At 66.1% G+C, this 16,648-nt stretch overlaps 6 protein-coding genes across 6 annotated transcripts; 4 read left to right on the top strand and 2 right to left on the bottom strand.

The window, feature by feature from the left end:
- Window positions 1-27: 27 nt before the first annotated feature.
- DBP9 (ATP-dependent DNA/RNA helicase) lies at window positions 28-2,651 on the bottom strand (the record flags this gene model as incomplete). The annotated part of the gene is made up of 3 exons (XM_069349432.1): window positions 28-1,453; window positions 1,638-2,027; window positions 2,605-2,651. The coding sequence occupies 3 exons, from the start codon at window positions 2,649-2,651 to the stop codon at window positions 28-30; spliced, it is 1,863 nt and encodes a 620-aa protein (XP_069212976.1).
- A 667-nt stretch (window positions 2,652-3,318) lies between these two features.
- Q8F55_000780 (uncharacterized protein) lies at window positions 3,319-4,489 on the top strand (the record flags this gene model as incomplete). The annotated part of the gene is made up of 2 exons (XM_069349431.1): window positions 3,319-3,973; window positions 4,008-4,489. The coding sequence occupies 2 exons, from the start codon at window positions 3,319-3,321 to the stop codon at window positions 4,487-4,489; spliced, it is 1,137 nt and encodes a 378-aa protein (XP_069212975.1).
- A 1,914-nt stretch (window positions 4,490-6,403) lies between these two features.
- CUP2 (copper-binding transcription factor) lies at window positions 6,404-10,016 on the top strand (the record flags this gene model as incomplete). The annotated part of the gene is made up of 3 exons (XM_069349430.1): window positions 6,404-6,610; window positions 6,709-6,964; window positions 7,003-10,016. The coding sequence occupies 3 exons, from the start codon at window positions 6,404-6,406 to the stop codon at window positions 10,014-10,016; spliced, it is 3,477 nt and encodes a 1,158-aa protein (XP_069212974.1).
- A 352-nt stretch (window positions 10,017-10,368) lies between these two features.
- YMC2 (Mitochondrial carrier protein ymc2) lies at window positions 10,369-11,676 on the top strand (the record flags this gene model as incomplete). Its single annotated transcript, XM_069349429.1, has 5 exons — window positions 10,369-10,443; window positions 10,569-10,682; window positions 10,753-10,780; window positions 10,857-11,157; window positions 11,292-11,676. 5 exons carry the CDS (start codon window positions 10,369-10,371, stop codon window positions 11,674-11,676), a joined length of 903 nt encoding a protein of 300 aa, XP_069212973.1.
- Window positions 11,677-11,940: 264 nt separating this feature from the next.
- Window positions 11,941-13,888, bottom strand: Q8F55_000777 (uncharacterized protein; the record flags this gene model as incomplete). The annotated part of the gene is made up of 4 exons (XM_069349428.1): window positions 11,941-12,628; window positions 12,683-12,882; window positions 12,920-13,544; window positions 13,581-13,888. 4 exons carry the CDS (start codon window positions 13,886-13,888, stop codon window positions 11,941-11,943), a joined length of 1,821 nt encoding a protein of 606 aa, XP_069212972.1.
- A 1,666-nt stretch (window positions 13,889-15,554) lies between these two features.
- Q8F55_000776 (uncharacterized protein) lies at window positions 15,555-16,493 on the top strand (the record flags this gene model as incomplete). The annotated part of the gene is made up of 1 exon (XM_069349427.1): window positions 15,555-16,493. One exon carries the CDS (start codon window positions 15,555-15,557, stop codon window positions 16,491-16,493), a length of 939 nt encoding a protein of 312 aa, XP_069212971.1.
- Between the last annotated feature and the right edge of the window lie 155 nt (window positions 16,494-16,648).

Genomic DNA, 16,648 nt, shown 5'->3' with positions numbered 1-16,648 from the left:
GGTAGTCTACAAGCTTACACTACACATCTAAGCCTTGAACTTGAGCGGGTCCACCTTCTTGCCCTTGCCCCTCGACGCGCCTCCGCGTCCGCCACCGCGCCCGCGGTGTCCTCCCCTGCCGCGCTTGGCGAACCCAATGTGTTGGTTGTCGGTCACGTCGCCCGAGCCCGAGGGGATGGCGGCGATCTTGGGCATGAGGTAGCCCGGAACGTGCTTGAGGTGGCTCGACGTGCGGCCGGGGTGCAGCGGCGCGTCGTGGCGGAGGTAGGCGAGGTCGAGCGGGTTGGCAGCGAAGTGCTGCTTGAGCTTCTCCGAGTTGAGCAGCTCGCGGCGGACCTCTTCGCGGCGGGCGTCGGACACGCGCTTGGCCGTGACGGAGCGCAGCGCGTCCTCCATGCGGTAGCGGAAGCCCTCGATCTCGCCGCGCCTTCCTCCCCAGTCCCACTCCTTGACGTCGCCGCCACCCTCGGCCTTGACGCGCGCCTTGATCTTCTCGAACACGGCCTCGTCGCGCTCGGCCGTCTTGAGGAGCACACCCTTGTCCTTGCCCCACTTCTCGCGGGGGACGACGAAGGAGAGGGCAAGACCAGAGTGGCCGGCACGCGCGGTACGACCGACGCGATGCAGGTAGGCGGTGGGGGTGGTGGGGAGGTCAAAGTTGATAACGGATGACGCGGCGGTGAAGTCGATACCGCGGGCCATCGAGTTACCGGGGCCTCTTCTCCGCTTGGCGGGGGCACCGCCAGCAGGCGACGAGGCGCGACGTTTTGAGGGGCCGGCTTCGGGCTCAGCCTCGGCGTCCTCCTTGTCCTCGTCCTTCTCCTCCTCGGCTTCTTCCTCAGCCTCCTCCTCATCCTCGTCGTCATCACCCAGTGCCGCCTCGTCGGTCGCAACAACGACGTCGTAGACACCACGGTTGAACTCCTCGACGACGTGGTAGCGACTGGCAAGCGGCAGCTCCGAGTTGACGACGCAGCACTTGACGCCAAACTGCTCGAGGAACAACCTCACGCGGTAGCCACGCTCGACGTCGTTGACAAAGATGATGGACTTGCCCTTGATGAGCTTGAGCTTGAGGAGGACGTAGATGAGGAGGAACTTGTCGCGCTCCGAGGTGTAGGTGAAGTGTTGTGTGAGGAGGGAGGAGGATGTGGCGGGCTCGGAGAGGGTGAGGATGGCGGGGTTGCGGAGTATCAATCCCTTGACGCCCTCAACCTCCTCGCTCAGAGTGGCACTCATGAGACAGCCCTGGACGCCGAGCTTGGGGACGTAGCCCATGGCGGGGTCCATGATGCGGTTGAGGTCATCCTTGTGGCCGTAGGACAAGAGGAGGTCGGCCTCGTCGATGGCCAGGAAGGCGAGGTGAGACAGGTCGATGCTCTTGGACTGGAGGAGCGACAGGAGCTTGGTCGGCGTGGCGACAACGACATCGGGGTTGTCGTTGAGGAGAACGCTGTGTTCGTCAGCCTAGCCCCGGAGCACAACAGAGCAAGGTGAAGGAATCGAGGTTCAGAAGGAAGGCAACGGAGGTGTCCACATGGTTTTGCGCTCTCGGACACTGCCCGTAGGCATTTACATCCGAAAAATGCTTCATCATAAAAGGTCGGCGGGGGAGGGGGGTTCAGAGCGAGACTCACCGTTGGACACTTGCGCCACCGGCAGCGACGTTGGCGACGGAGACCAGGCCCTCGCAGTACGTCGACAGCGACTTGACGAGGCTCGTGACCTGGATCGCGAGCTCACGAGTCGGCACGAGCACGACGGCCCTCGTCGCCTGGTAGTCTGGCGAGGCGGGGGTCGTGGCGGCCTTGAGCTCGAGCACGCGCTGGACAGCGGGGACGAGGTAGGCCGCCGTCTTGCCGCTGCCCGTGCGCGCGCGGGCGAGCACGTCCTTGCCCTCGAGGAGGAGCGGGATCGCCTTGGCCTGCACTAGGGTCGGGTGGGCGAACTTGAGGTCGGCGAGCGCGCGGAGCACGCGCGCGTCGACGAGCGTGCTGAACGGTGGTGAGGAGAAGGTGAGCTCGGCACTGGGCGTCAGCGGGGATCAGCGGGACATGACCTACTCGAGCAGAGCATCAGAGACCGTGGGAGCCATGATGGCTGCACCCGGGGAGAGAGAGAAGAGGAGGGGGTAGCTGGGGGTTATGTGATGGGCGGTCGTTGCAGCAACTTTGAACCGGTGCGAGCGTTGAAACTTCAGAAATCAGGCGAGGTGCGGGTCACGTGATGAGGTTAGTACACGGAATTAATTTGATAACCAGTGTGGCAAGGGCGGGGTGGGGGGTGAGTAGCTTTAGTGGTAGCATTGATGCATGCAGCTTGGCAGCGGGTGGTTTGGGGAGAGAAATGAAGTCGAAGGGGAGGGGGGCAGTGAAATGGGCATTTCAGAAGTGTCATGGCGGAGGTGTTCCTCGCGCGCAACCAACAGGCCGGACCGGATGGTGTCAGCGTCTCCCCTCTCATCGCCTCCCAGCGCATGTTAGCACACTACCCAGTACCCCTACATCAACTCAGGCTTAGCCCCCCCGGTCATTGAAAATCGGGCTGTGTGATCGCTCAAGTACCTCCGCGGAAGTGGCACCAACCGCAGCCACTCGCACTGACCCGAGACCGACCCGAGCAAGCGCCGACGGTGTTTCGTTCCTGTTCATGGGGATAGCTAGTTCCAGAACAAGATCCAAGCTACGTCTCCATTGCATACGCGAAAGTGCCAAACTGCTGTCGCCAACATATGGCACATAACGCGCCCGGATCGGCTTCATCTCCTCGACGTTGCCAATCGCCACCCGCGGCCTCTGGCCCTAAAATGCATGCGACGTGCAACGCCAACCACCACTTCCCCCCTCTTCCCAAGCGTGACCCGATGCGCGCGGGTCACCAAAGCACCAACACCAACTGCACCAACTGCACCCACGCCAACCGGAAAACTGCCTCAAGTGCCACACTCGCGCCGATTCGCTGCGGCTAGCCTGGCGAATATGGCTCAAGGCATTTGCCGGTCCTCTCTCCGGCTCGCACGGGGCGCGGAGCGGCGTGAGGCACGCCCGGTGCGGCCTCCTACAGGCACTCGCCGCACGCACATGCACGCGTGCTGGCCCCGACATCGGTACTCGTGCGTGCTGCATCAGTGCCGAGCGCCTTGGCCAGCGCCTCTCAGCGCCTCAGCCACTATGGCTGATGCGCGGGACCAAACTCCCACGTGCTTGAGATTGCCAGGCACGGGCGAGGATACCAGAACGACTATGACGCAGTGTCGCGACGACGGCAACAGCAATGACAGCAACGGCGACCACTCTGACATTGCATTCCACACCCACAATGCCAGGCCAAGTAGAGATTAGCGCAACTGCCATCGGAGACTTCCTCTCAAGCCTCCCCAAGTCGGTACTCGACTCGGCCCCGCCGTCGCACCTGCCCACGGCGCTTCCCTTGGCCTTCCCCTCGCCTCTGCACCATGTCAACTTCCTCGCCGTCCTGCACCTCGTCAACGCGACCTTCTCAGGCCCCCAGCACCTGGCGTACTTTGCCGAGTCGCGCGAGACGCCCGGCGACACGGCGCTGCGCGGCGTGCTCGGCATGTTCCTCGCCTCGGAGCAGGGATGGACGGCCGGCAACCTCCTCTCCGCCAAGGCGTGGGCCGCCGACGTCCTCACAGAGGCCAAGGTCGCCGAGTTCTTCGGCATCGAGATCCTCCGCGAGCGCGAGCACGAGACGATGAAGGGCGTGCGCGTGGGCGAGCGATGGAAGCCCGCGGTCGACGTCGCCGTCGAGCTTGTCGTGCTCTTCAAGACGCTCGGCGACGGCATCAAGGCGTCGTGTCTCGGCGAGGAGGTCATCGCCCTGCTTACGGTCGACAAGGAGCGCAGCGTTTCCGACCCCGACACTGCGCTGTCCTTCGCCAAGGACTTTACCCATCTGGTCGTTGGCCTCATCCCGTCGCTGGCCGACCCGTACCCCGCCCCTCCTGGAACTGGTGAGTGTAGCCCCCCCGAGCCAGCTAACGTCAGTTCTCCCCGCAGCTCCCCTCGAGCTCCTGCAGGACCTGGCGCACCAGTTCGGAGCGAACAACGCGGCGATCCCCCTCCCCGAGGCCAAGCAGCTCGCCAACGTCTCGCCCCTCCCGCTCCCGCTCGGCGTCCTCCTCCACCTCGGCATCCTCGAGCCGTCCGAGTCGCTCGAGGGCGCTGCCGAGCTCAAGAAGGCGACAGGCAACTGGTGGTCGGGCCGCAAGCCCGGCGATCTGTTCGCGCCGCCCAAGAGCTCGGAGACGCGCCTGCCCGAGATCATCAAGGTGCCGGCCGACACGCTGGCCCAGCTCCTGACGGCGAGCGTGGACGCGTGCCGCGAGATTGCGAGCCACGCGCGTTTCTTGAAGAACGGCGACGAGTGGAAGAAGGCCATCTCCGAGGTCGACGTGTCGCGCATCTTTGCAAGCTTGAACACTGCGCTCGACTCGCACCAGGCCGGCATCCGCCTCGTCCTCGCCTGAGCCGTAGCCTAGCCTCCCCACTGTAGCATGCACTGGTTTTTTTTGAGCCATTGCGTCACAGCAGCTAATGCGGTAGTCACTGATGGTGAAACAACCGCCGAGTGGCATTTCAACTGATAATCCCATGGCAACGCAACGCGTGGAAGGCACGGTCTAGTGCCCCTCTGCGGTTTCACTTCCTCCGGGTTCACTTTGGCCGCACGGCTGGCCGCAGATGTCGAGGGGGCGAATAACGGTACGAGTCGAGTCCGGGAAACCCAAGCGACCATGTCGATCGAGCGGGGCAGCTGCTGGTGGCGACGATGGCCGGCCAGTGTTACTCCCCAAAGCCGATGCTAGTCTGAGACCGCTATAAGCGGGAGCGCAAAGCAATCTAGATAGGTGCGAGCGCCGGGAATACAATGGATGTCCGCGGGGGTCGTTGCTCACGGGCGACGCTGTCGGGAAAAGAATGAGGGGCCAGGACACCGAGTTGAGATCGCCAGATCACCACCTACACTGTCGGTGCATGGCCGGGGATCACGACGTGCTGATGATCACGGCCCGATCGCCGCAGACGTACGTGCTGCGTGCTTGCGTGCGACTGATGTGCGCGGCTCAAGCTGCAACGGCCATGGCAAGGCAAGGCGTCGTCGCCACACTCGGCCTAATCCGGCGGCTGTGGCTGCTGGCTGCTCGGTGCAGTCTAAAACCGTGCTTTCTATTTGCGATCCGGTTCGCCTTGTCGCCTTGTCGCTTTGCGGGGATCGGAGTATACGGCTCCGGGAAACGGCAACGAGCGAGCGGGAGCAAAAATGGAGGCCACTGGAAGAAGGGCCAACGAGGCGTCGTTAGACGAGGGGCAGCCGCTTGTAATGTGAGATGAGATGTGAGATGCATGCGCCGTCGCCGTCGACAAGAGCCGCCCTGCACTGCAGGCGGTTGGATGGGTAGAGCGGGTAAAACGCGGGTCGGGCGTCTGCAGCGCTGGGGGAAGGGGAGACAGGCACCAAATGCCAGCCGAGCCAGGGGCGACGAGGGCCACCACATTGTTGTGGGTGGGTGCGGCGGTGCAATGTGCTGCAATACAGACTATTACACGCCAGCCACTACAATGGGACCAAAAAAAAAAAGTCTTAGTGTGTCATGCATGCTTTGGGGGGAGCGAGGAGGGAGGAAGAGGAGGACTAGGACGAGGAGGACGAGGAGGACGAACCGCCGCCCTGCCCTGGGTCTGTGTGTCAGACTTGTTCGTCGTTGCGTTGGGTTGCGTTGCGGCGGCGGCGGCGGCGTTCCTGTCACCTTCTCGAGCCAATCTACCACCCACCGACCTACCGACCCACCCACCGTACCGTACACCTCACTCACTACCCGTCGTACTCCCCCTACCCCCCTCCCACTTTCCCCTCCCCCGCCTGCCCGTCCCACCCCCACCCCACCCACCCACGCACAGCGCCGTTGCCACTGCACAACATAACCCTCTTACAAACTCACGCGCATACCACTCTCGACACGCGCCTTCCTCCATCTCTCTTCTCTTCTTCTTACACTCCACCCACCCACCAACCCCCCTCCTCATTACCCCCCCGACACCGCGGCCCCTCGTCGACCAGGCCGATGGTTGGCCTGTCAAGAAGGCAATAACACGCGCTTCAACGGCCGGCAATACCCCTAGTGGGTAGTAGTCGAGCCTCGTCCCCCCCACCACCACCACCCCACCAAACGCCAACTCGTACTCTGAGCACACGGTCGCCCTCTTTCCCAGCGAGCAAGACACTGCCCAGATCGAACAGGAGCCCAGCATCACCAGCCCAAGCAGCACTCAGCGGTTCATCACCCCCCCTTCCCCCACCCTCTCCCATCTCACTCGCCGAAACCCTTGTTTTTCTTTAGCGCCGCCCTCCTCTCCCCCGCGCCAGCGGACACACCGCCGACATGGTCCTCATCAACGACAAAAAGTATGCGTGCGCGACCTGCATCAAGGGCCACCGTGTGTCGGGGTGCACGCATACCGACCGGCCCCTGTTCGAGGTCAAGAAGAAGGGCCGTCCAGCGACCCAGTGCCAGTTTTGTCGCGACAAGCGCAAGGGTGCTGGCTCTGCCTGCGCCAGCAACGGCAGCGGTGGCAGCGTTCACACAAAGGTGCGTGGTCTCTGTGCGATGGGGCCGAAGCTCGAGTGGGGCCCGCCCACTGCAGCCGCCGCCCCCCAACTAGCACGCACGGGCTGATCCTTCCCCAGTGTTCTTGCGGTGACCTCAAGAACCAGGCGCCATCGACCATTTTGCCGGGCAACGCTGCCCCCACCATCGTCGCCTCTGTCCAGCCACCGGCGCCGGCCCCACTGATCGTCCCAGAAGTTGTCGAGACAAAGAAGGGCGTTCCTGGATCTACGCCAACGTTCCCAAACGGTCTCAAGGATGTCCATGACATGGCTGCCGCGGCAGAGGCGCTCACTGGGCTTAGCGGAGACAGCAGCCGCGCAGCCGAGCGCAAGTGTGAGTGGCAACGAGGCGAACCCGAGCTCACGCGTCAGTGCAAAACCTCCTCAACCCATGCCACTGTCAGACGACGGGCCTGTGCAAGTGCTGTGCGCCGAAGCGTCCTACTCCTGCCGAGCGTCCAGAACGCTCGCCGCCGCCGCGCATCGACACCCATGCTCAGGTCACCGACAGCCTGATTGAGATGTTCAAGTCCAAGGCGACGACGACGACGCCGTCCGAGGGTGGGGCTAGCACCTCGGGCTCGACGACACCCAACCAGGCTGCGACCATGCAGCCGTTCAGCAGCCTTGTGAGGGCCAACCTGTCCATGACTACGGCCAACCTGTCGTCGCCAGATAACAGGCACCATCCTGCCCACACTTCGCCCCATGTCCACAAGACGCGTCTCTACTCGCCATACTCGACCAACGGCCACTCGTCGCCGCGCCACGGCAAGACGCGCAGCGAGTCTGGCTCGTCGGCGTCTGGCCTGTCGCCAGTATCGTGGACCAACGGCCAGTCGATCCGCCCTCCGCCGCCCCGCCTTCGTCCCCTCACCGACCTGAACAGACTCCTAGGCGCTGCGTTCAATCAGGACGGCTCAATTGCGGCAGAGATCCCCCGCTCCGCTCTTGGCCTCCCTGGAATCCATGCTTTCGACGCCGCTGCACAGCAGGGTGGCATGAAGGTCGAGCCGATGGAGATGGAGGTCGACGGCCCGTTGGCCTTCCCCACCTCGGAGGACGTGACCATTTCCGGATGTACTTGCGGCGACGGCTGCGAATGTCCCGGCTGCGCACTGCACGGCAACCCGCCAGCGCCTGGTGCTTCATCGACCGATGACCACCATGGTCACGATGGTGCCTGTGGCCCCAACTGCCCCAGTCGCTTCGACTGCCACAACCATGTTTCGATCCCCTCTGGTGTGCAGTCTGTGGAGCAGCTCATCAAGGTGGCCGCGGCCAATGTTCCTCCTCCCAGGGCTCAGCGCGCGACCGACCTCAACCCCCACGACACGGCAGTGTTACCCCCAGCGGCCCAGATGGGCGAAGACGCGGCGCGGGCGTTTGGCCTCGTGCAGCTTCTGCCGCTCGAGTGCTGCAACGGCCGGTGCCAGTGCCCGCCTGGTGCATGCTCGTGCGAGAGCTCGTGCTGCGGATGCTGTGTACGCTGTGCCTGTGACGAGGACGGTGACACGCACATGCACGACGCGGCCGAGCCACCTACGGCACCGGCCGCTGGCGGTGGCTGCTGTGGCGGCGGCAGCACTGCGACGGCCTCGGCCACGACTGCCTCGTCCGCGAATGGCCTGCTGCAGCCCTCACCCCAGTCTTCCTCGCCTCTGGTGTTGACGCCGGCTTCTGCGCACAGACAAGCATCACCTCAGCCATCTACGTCAGCCATTCCCAAATCGACTTCGACCCCGCCCAATGGCGTCGCGATCGGCGCGCCGGCAGGTGGACCCGTGCGTCGCACAACATCGGTGCATCGCGCAAAGGAGGCATCGAATGGCACGACGGGACGCCGCACTTCGGTGTCGAGTGTCGGTGGCGCCTCTGTGCAGCGTTCGAGCTCGCTTGGTTCGAAGTCGTCGGCCAAGGCGCTCGCGCTGCACACGAACCCGCATCACCCGAGGCCGATTCTGCCAAAACCGTCGGCGGGCGCGAGACTCGCGCCGCCGCGCTCGACTTCTGGTAGTGGCAGCGGCAGGCAGCTTTCGCCAACCGCCCAGCCGCCATCCTCGCAGGGGTCGAGGAGTGGCAGCCCGAGTGCTCCGGGTGCGGCTGCCCCGCAGGAGGCTCCGCCAGATCGGGACGACGTTGCGGTGACAGATCGTGGGATGGCTGTCGGCGTCGACGACATTGCATCGGCTCTGGCAGCGTCAGAGGTCGACTTTATGGCCTTCTTCAACCAGCTCCTGTCGGCGGGAGCCAACGATGGAGCGTCGGATGCGTCGGGCCTTTCGAGTATGACGGGCCCGCCGGAGATCAACGTGCAGGGCGTGGACGCGGACGGCGTGCCGAACCCTGCCATGTTCAACGTCGGGGATTATGGGGCGTCGATGGGCGATATCCAGGAGCTCATCGCCGGGGCGCTGGCGCAGCAGGGTGTTATCGATGCGCCCGAGGCGTCGGCGCAGCAGCAGCAGGTGGCGGCGCAGCAGCAGCAGCAGGCGGCTCAGGCGGCTCAGGCGCAAGCACAGGTGGCTCAGCAGCAGGCGGCTCAGCAGCAGCAACTGCAGCCACCCCAGCCCCAACCCCAGGCGTCGCCAAATGCCGACATCCCGCCCAACTTCAACTACTTCTTCAACATCCCGACCATGCAGAACAACCTGCCACCTCGGGCCCAGTCGCTGAGCGCCACCGAGATGAACGCGGCCGAGGCGAGTACCAAGGCGTTCTTCCCCTTCGGCCAGGACGCGCAGCTCGCCGGCATGGTTGGATTCCACCCTGGCGTGCAGCAGCCGCCTCTCCCCAACCAGGCGGCCGGCAACGACGCGTTCTACCCTGCGTTTGGCAACAACTTTGCGGCTCAGCCCATGGGTCTGGGGGCTGAGAACAATGCGCCGTCGCGGGGCAGCATCAGCAGTGCGAGCGAAGCGCCGCCTGCGATGCTGCCGTCGGACGCGGCGGGGGTGGCTGCGCCACAACTGCAGGCGCAGCTCGCTGCCGCGGCCAGCGGGGCGGTCAACCCGGATATTATCGACCTTTCCAAGCCGCTCAACCCGTCGGACGTTGATCGCATCCTGCAGGCGCTGCTGAACCAGCAGGCGCGGCAGGGTACAGTGGCGGCGGCCGCGCCGGTCCCGGTCGCCGCTGCGCCGACGCAGCCGCCCCTTCTGCGGTCGCACCCCTCGACCGAGTCGAGTGTTTCGCAGACGCACATGCTGGCGAATGCGACTGCGAGTCTGAGTGTGGGGGACCCGTTTGACGAGTTTCTGTTTGACCCGTCGCAAATGCCTGCCATGGACACGGATTCGCCTGCGGCGGGGGCGGGGGCGGGGCAAAACGCTGCTGCTAGCGGCGCTGTGCAGTGGCCCAACATGCTGCCGCCGTTCCAGGCGTAGTGAGGGGGGGGGGGGGGGCGGAGCTGTGGCCGTAGATAGTGTGATCTAGACATGTATGCGTGTACATTGGGATATGGCGGGGGGGCTGGGGGTGGAGGGGGTGTTGTCGGGGCTCCGGTGGGTCGAGTTGGAATTGGGCGGGCGTGGGTTGGGCCGGTTGGGCGTTGTTTACATGTGGTGCCAAGGCTAGTGGAATACGCGAAAAGTGTCATTTCCAACGTGGCTCGGGTTTTTTCCAAGCCTTATCTTTGCGTCCGGGGCGGGGTTGGCGGCGGTCCGGGGCCAAAGGGGCGTGGTGATTGAGTCGGGAGTGGGCTGCGGGTCTGCGTTGTACTCTACATCACCACTCACAATGGGGCTCTCGCAGACGCAAAAGGACCTGGTCGGGGGGTCGGTGGGCGGCGTTGCGCAGGTGCTGGTGGGCCAGGTGGGTGGGCGATGGGCGAGCCGGCGTAGCCGGTGAGCCGGGCGGGCTCCAGCGTGTCGGCGGCGTCGACCGCGGCGCGCCGATAGCAACCTGCCCTCGCGACTCGCTCGCTGACGCCGCCCCAGCCCTTTGACATTGTCAAGGTCCGCGTGCAGACGGCCGCGCCGGGCACGTTCAGCTCGCCGCTCGACTGCGCGGCCAAGCTGCTCAAGAATGAGGGGCCGCTGGGGTTCTACAAGGTGAGCCGGGCTCCGCGCCGCGCGCTAGCGCGGCGAGGCAGTGTGCGCCTCACGCCGCTCACACACACAGGGCACGCTCACCCCGCTCCTCGGCATCGGTACGTCCCAGCCTTGACCGCAGCCGCGGCTCGCGCCGTCGCCGTCTCCGCTCGCTGACGCTCGCTCGTTGACCAGGCGCCTGCGTCTCCATCCAGTTCGGCGCCCTAGAATGGGCCAAGCGCCAGTTCGCCGCGCGCTCTCCAGGCCGCGAGCTCACCCTCGCCGAGCTGTACGCGAGCGGCGCGGTCGCCGGCGTGGCGAATACCGCCGTCGCTGGCCCGGTGGAGCACATCCGTATCCGCCTGCAGACGCAGCCCGCGACGCCGATCTACGCCGGCCCGCTGGATTGCGCGCGGAAGTTGTGGGCGCAGGCGGGCGCGCGGGGGCTGTTCAAGGGGCAGGTGGCGACGATGTGGCGTGATGGTGTGGGCTATGGGTGAGTCGGCGTGTGTGTGGTGGGTGTGGGAGGGGGGTGGTGGTGTGCGGCGAGGGGGACCTCGGTGCCCGTCAGTGGGCAGACCCACGCCCGCCCGCCCGCCCGCCAGCTCGCTCCGCTCGCTGACGGTTCAGGTGCTACTTCCTCGCGTACGAGTACCTCGTCCAGCGGTACACCCGCGAGCGCGCCATCACCCGCGAGCAAATCTCGCCCCTCGTGTCCCTCGGCTTCGGCGCCAGCGCCGGCTTCGCCCTCTGGTTCTCCATCTACCCCATCGACGTGGTCAAGTCCAAGCTGCAGACCGACGCCCTCGGCCCAGAGCGCAAGTACGCCGGCATGCTCGACTGCTTTGCAAAGACGTGGCGCGCGCAGGGCGTCCGCGGCTTCCTCGGCGGCCTCGAGCCCACGCTCGTGCGCTCCCCCTTCGCCAACGGCGCGACGTTTGTCGCCTTCGAGCTCGCCATGCGCGCCATGGGCAGCGACGAGCACCACGACGCTCCCCCCGACCTCATCGTTTAGACCGACACTAGATACCCGCGCACACGCACACTTCCGCATGCATAGCCTACACCTATGGGTATGACGCCGCGGCAGCCCGCGGGCCCCGCGGCAAGAATGCCAACTGTACACATGCTGGGGATGGATGGGATGGGCGCGGGCCAAGGATGCGGCCCGCGTCATGACGATTAACAGGAATAACAGTGGTATAGGAGATGGGGTGGGTTCAAGCGGGTTGGGTTCAAGCTTGGTTGTGACCTTGCTCCGCGCGCTCGCCGCTCTACTTTACTCTGGACGCGACACTCTCAGCATAATCTTGCGCGGCGTGTCCGACGCCGGCGTCCCAGGCCCCGGCGCACCGTTCACGCCGTGGTCGCCGTTGACCTTGGGCACGGGCACGGCCGGCGCCGCACCGCCGTGGAACAGGCCCAGGATGAGGCTCGCAGCGTCCAAATCCTCCTTTGACGCCGTCTCCACCACAACCTTGGCCCGCTTAACCGCCGCCGCGCGCTCCTCCTTGAGCTTGGACCAAAAGTCGAGCTGGATAATCTTCTCGGGCACACGGTAGCGCTTGTTGTTGATTACCATGTCCTCGGTCGGGATGGCCGTGCGCGGCTCCTCGTTCTCGACAATCGTAATGTTGCCATTGTTGCGCCTCCCCTCGGCCTCGACATCGACATCCTCGAGCCCGTTCTTGACCGTGCGCCGGCGCGGCATGACCTGCTCGGCGTGGTTCGGGCACATCCACTTGCGCATAGAGTTGGGCATGGACGCGAGCGGCGGCGAGAGGCAGTCGAGGTGCCAGTGCAGCGCGCAGTAGTCGCACGAGACGATTTGGCGCCACGAGGCCTCCGGGTCCGACGCCAGCGAGTGCAGCGGAATCGACGACCCGCCGCACTTGTAGCAGGTGATGGGGCGCTGCTTGGCGTCGCGCAGGCGGATCGGGTCGCGGTCTTCGATGAACCCCTTGCGGCTGGTCGGGTCAGCAGTGTCAAGTGCCAAGTGCCACACCCCACGCCACACTCACTCGTACTTTGTCCGCGCGCCTTCCGCATCCAAGTACTCGCCATAGTTGCCCGTGCCCACGCCAGTGAAGAAGGACCGGATCTCCTGCGGCAGCCTAAACTGCTGCGGGTTGTCCTTCTCGACTCTGTTGACGAGCATTCTAAACAACGACGTGACCGGCTTCTCCTTAAACTTGGCAGGCATGTCAAACTTCTCCGGGTTCTACCTGTCAGCGAGCTCAAACCCGAGGGGTGCTCACCTTCTCCGCGCGGCACTTGTTGCAGTACCACGTCTCCTCCTTTGGCAGCTCGTCGATGCGCAGAGGCGGGTCGAGGCACATGAAGTGGAACGACCGCGGGCAGCCGTCGCAGCAGAGGAACCGGCCGATGCCCTTGCACACCGAGCAAAAGTCCTGGTTGACGATATCCGCCTCGGCCTTGCCCTTGCCCTTCTTGCGCGTCGCGCCGTTGCTGCCTCCCGTGGCCGTGATGCGTGCCGAGCCGCCGATCCTGCGGCCGCGGCCAGAGGCCGAGACGCCCGAGCGAACGTGGGTCTCACCACCTCGGGTCGGGCGCGCACGCGACTCGGAGTCGGCGCGTGTCTCGCGCTCGACACGCTCGCGCAGCGTGCGCCCCGCGCTCGGCCCGACAATCGTCTGCAGGTCGCCTGCCACGTCCTTGTCGGTGCGGTCTGCAAAGATGCTTAGCGCGTGGCCGGTGGGCGCCGGTGTGGCGGTCGTGCTCTCAGCAGCTGGGGTAGCGCGCGACGACGGCGCAGTCGAGCCGTCTCTCGACGTCGTTCCCCCACCGCCGGGCGTGACGGGTAGCACGGGCGAGGATCCCCGCAGACTGCGGCGGGGACGAGTCGAAGGCGGTGGTGGCGGGCTGTGCGGTCAGTTTGGATGCATAACTAGCACTCACTCGGCGGCGCGACGCTTGCGCTTGCCCCCCGAATCGGGTACTGAAGACGGCGAGTCTGCACGGCTGCTTCCCTCGCGTGTGGAAGAAGCGTGGTGCAGGCCTGCCGACGCAGGGATGCGAAGTATGACGCCGCTGTTTGGCGGGCGCACCGGCTCTGCGGCGGCGGCCGCTGGCGCAGGCGTCACCGCAGCAGACGACTCGCCGCCGTCCATGGGGTCGTCACCGTCGTTTGCGTTGGCGTACGTGCGGAGGCTGCTACCGCGGAGGGGCTGGGCGCCGGTCGACAGCGGGGATGGTTGGTGGTCCATGGTCGAGTTGGCGGAAACGCGCGGGGGCGGGGTTGCGTGACCTGCGTGTGCGTGCGTGGCCGCTGGGGTATTTGGGGGCTCTGCAGCGAGCGGAGCGGTGCGCGCGTCGGCGTCGGGGGGTGCACGGGCGGGCGAGCCCCTCGCGACTGCCTGGGAGCGTTGGCGGTCGTGTGTTTGGAGCGTCTGCCAGCTCGGTGAGGGTGCCATTGACTTTGGTGGCGGTTGGTTCCAGGGTGGTGGTGGCGGCGTGTGGGAGGCGACGAGGGCCGCTGGTGCGCCCGTTTGTGCGGCGCGGGTTGCGGCCAGCGGGTCCCAGGCGGTGGTGGGCTTGGTGGGGGGCAGGCGGGTGGGTGTGCTGTCGGGCCCTAGTGACATGGGGGTGTGCGAGGGGCCAGACGGGGCGGAGTGAGGCGGCGTGCGTGGTGCGGGTTGGGCCGGGACGTGGAGAGGGGTGTGGGTGGTAGCGAGTGGTGGGGGCGAGTGGGCGGCTTGCGCTGTCGCTGTGGGGGAGTGCGCTGTGCGCTGGTGGTCGCTGTCGTGAGTGGGCGAGTGGGCGAAGCGCCGTTGTGGACTGGGAGCGTTGGATGACTGATATAGATGGAGAGCGTCGTGGTGGTGGTGGGCCACTTGAGGCGGCGACGGGGTGGGGGTTGGGTTGCTGCCTGCCAGGTAGACTGGGCTGGGACGAGGCGGCCAGCGGGTGCCACACTCGCGATTCGGGGAAAGCGCTATCGCCGTAGTGGCGAGGCGCTGCGACCCTCGCTCGGCGGCGACACTCGGTCGACCGCATGCATCCATGGCGCCACGGCAAGGCGTCGAGGGGGCTGCGTCGGCGCGTCGTCTGCAAGTAGGCAGCATGCCCAGAGCTCGGAGAATCAGCAGTGTGGCATCGAGACTGCTATGGCCCGGTTGGCGACGGGGGTGGGTCATCCCTCGTCGTGACCGTGCTCGCTCGCCATCGACCCATGGCCAGTCAGCAGCCCTCGCAGCAGCACAGCATCATCAGCATCGCGAGCTCACCCCCTCCCTCACCCCCTCACTCCCACCCCGCCCAGCCAGCCCATGCACACACAATCCATCCCACAACGCTACAAATGTACGCCCCTCTTCGACCCACCCCTCCACGAGAAGAAGAGGCGGGAGATACGTGAGCTGTGCAGCGCGTTCGACCCGTGAGGGGATCGCGCCGCTGTTCTGCCTCGCGCGAGAACCGCGGCTGCACGGGAGTGTAGCGCGGTGCGGGCGAGGTGGGGGGAAGAGGGAGTGGGCGACGGGGTTTATATACGAGCTGGCGGCGGGTGCGAGCGCCGCGGAGATTGCTCCCGTGGCGCGGCGGCGTGGGGTGGTGGCGTGGGGTGGTGGCAGTGGCGAATCGCGCCGGGGCGGGGTGTCAGCGTGGGTGTGGGCCGAGGCATGCGGTTGCGTATCGTGGCCTGGGGTGACAAGCCATGGTCACAGCGGCTGCATGCATGCGTGCGTGCCCGCTGCCATCGCTCCGACGCAGCAACTGACAGCACTAACTGCTCCGACACCAGCGGCCAGATCTGCCTGAACGGCGGCAACGACTCGGCTATCCCGGCATGTGGCCGGTGGGGCCGGTGAGGTCGAGCGCACGCTCCGTCGCTGTCGTCGTTGTCGCTCGTCCTGTCCACCACTCCAGCGGACGATGCTCCTCGCGCGGTCAGCTCTGCGCGCGCCGCGCCTCCGTGCCGCCTCCCGCCCCCTCGCCACGGCCACGGCCACCACGCTAGCCCCCACCCCCGCCGAGCTCGCGGCCCGCGTGCGCGCCGCCATCACCCCCGCCACAGTCTCCGCCTACGCACGCGACGGCGCCGTCGTCATCCGCGGTCTCTTCACGCCCTCCGAAATCGCCGCGCTGGCAGCCGGCATCGAAGCGAACCTCGCCCACCCGTCGCCGCGCGCCAAGGTGGCCAGCAGCCCCTCCGACCCGGGGTGGTTCTTCGAGGACTTCTGCAACTGGCCGCACGTGCCCGCGTACCGCGACTTCATCGCGCGCTCGCCCGCCGCGAGCGCGGCGGGCGCGCTGATGGGGTGTGACACGGCGCGCATGTACCACGACCACGTGCTCGTCAAGGAGCCAGGTACGGTCCAGCGCACGCCGTGGCACCAGGACCAGCCGTACTACAACATCGAGGGCGGGGACAATGTGAGCATGTGGATTCCTGTCGACGCCGTCGATGCCGCCGCGACGCTGGAGTTTGTCGCGGGCAGCCACAAGGGGCCCTGGCTCATGCCCCGCACGTTTATGGACAACGAGGCGCGGTGGTTCCCCGAGGGCAGTTTGGCGGATCTGCCAGACATTGAGGGGGATCGGAGCAGGTGGCGCATCCTCAAGTGGGCGCTCCAGCCCGGCGACCTCGTGGCCTTCCACATGCTCACGCTGCACGCGAGCGCGGGGGCCACGGCACGCCGCCGCGCCTTCTCGCTCCGCTTCATCGGCGACGACGTGCGCCATGCCCCCCGCCCATGGACGACCAGCCCCGAGTTTCCGGGCCTCGCGGACGAGCTGCCGGCCGGCGCGCCCATGGACCACGAACTCTTCCCCGTCGTCTGGTCCCGCGCCGGGGGGCAGGTGGCGATTTAACCCCACGCGCCGCGCCGCGAGCACAGTTGTACATCGTTGTACACGCCCCCGCCCATGAATCACGTCGCATGCTGTCATCATACTGCGAGGCCGCACCCAAGGTGCGCATTACAAACCGTGGCGCCGTGGCCACGTCCACTACCTCCTTGTACCCC

Source organism: Vanrija albida (genome assembly GCF_041260175.1).
Source record: "Vanrija albida strain AlHP1 chromosome Unknown contig_1, whole genome shotgun sequence".
Classification (NCBI taxonomy): Eukaryota; Fungi; Basidiomycota; class Tremellomycetes; order Trichosporonales; family Trichosporonaceae; genus Vanrija; species Vanrija albida.
Note: the sequence above shows the minus strand (reverse complement) of the source record. Positions and strands in the feature narration are given on the sequence as shown.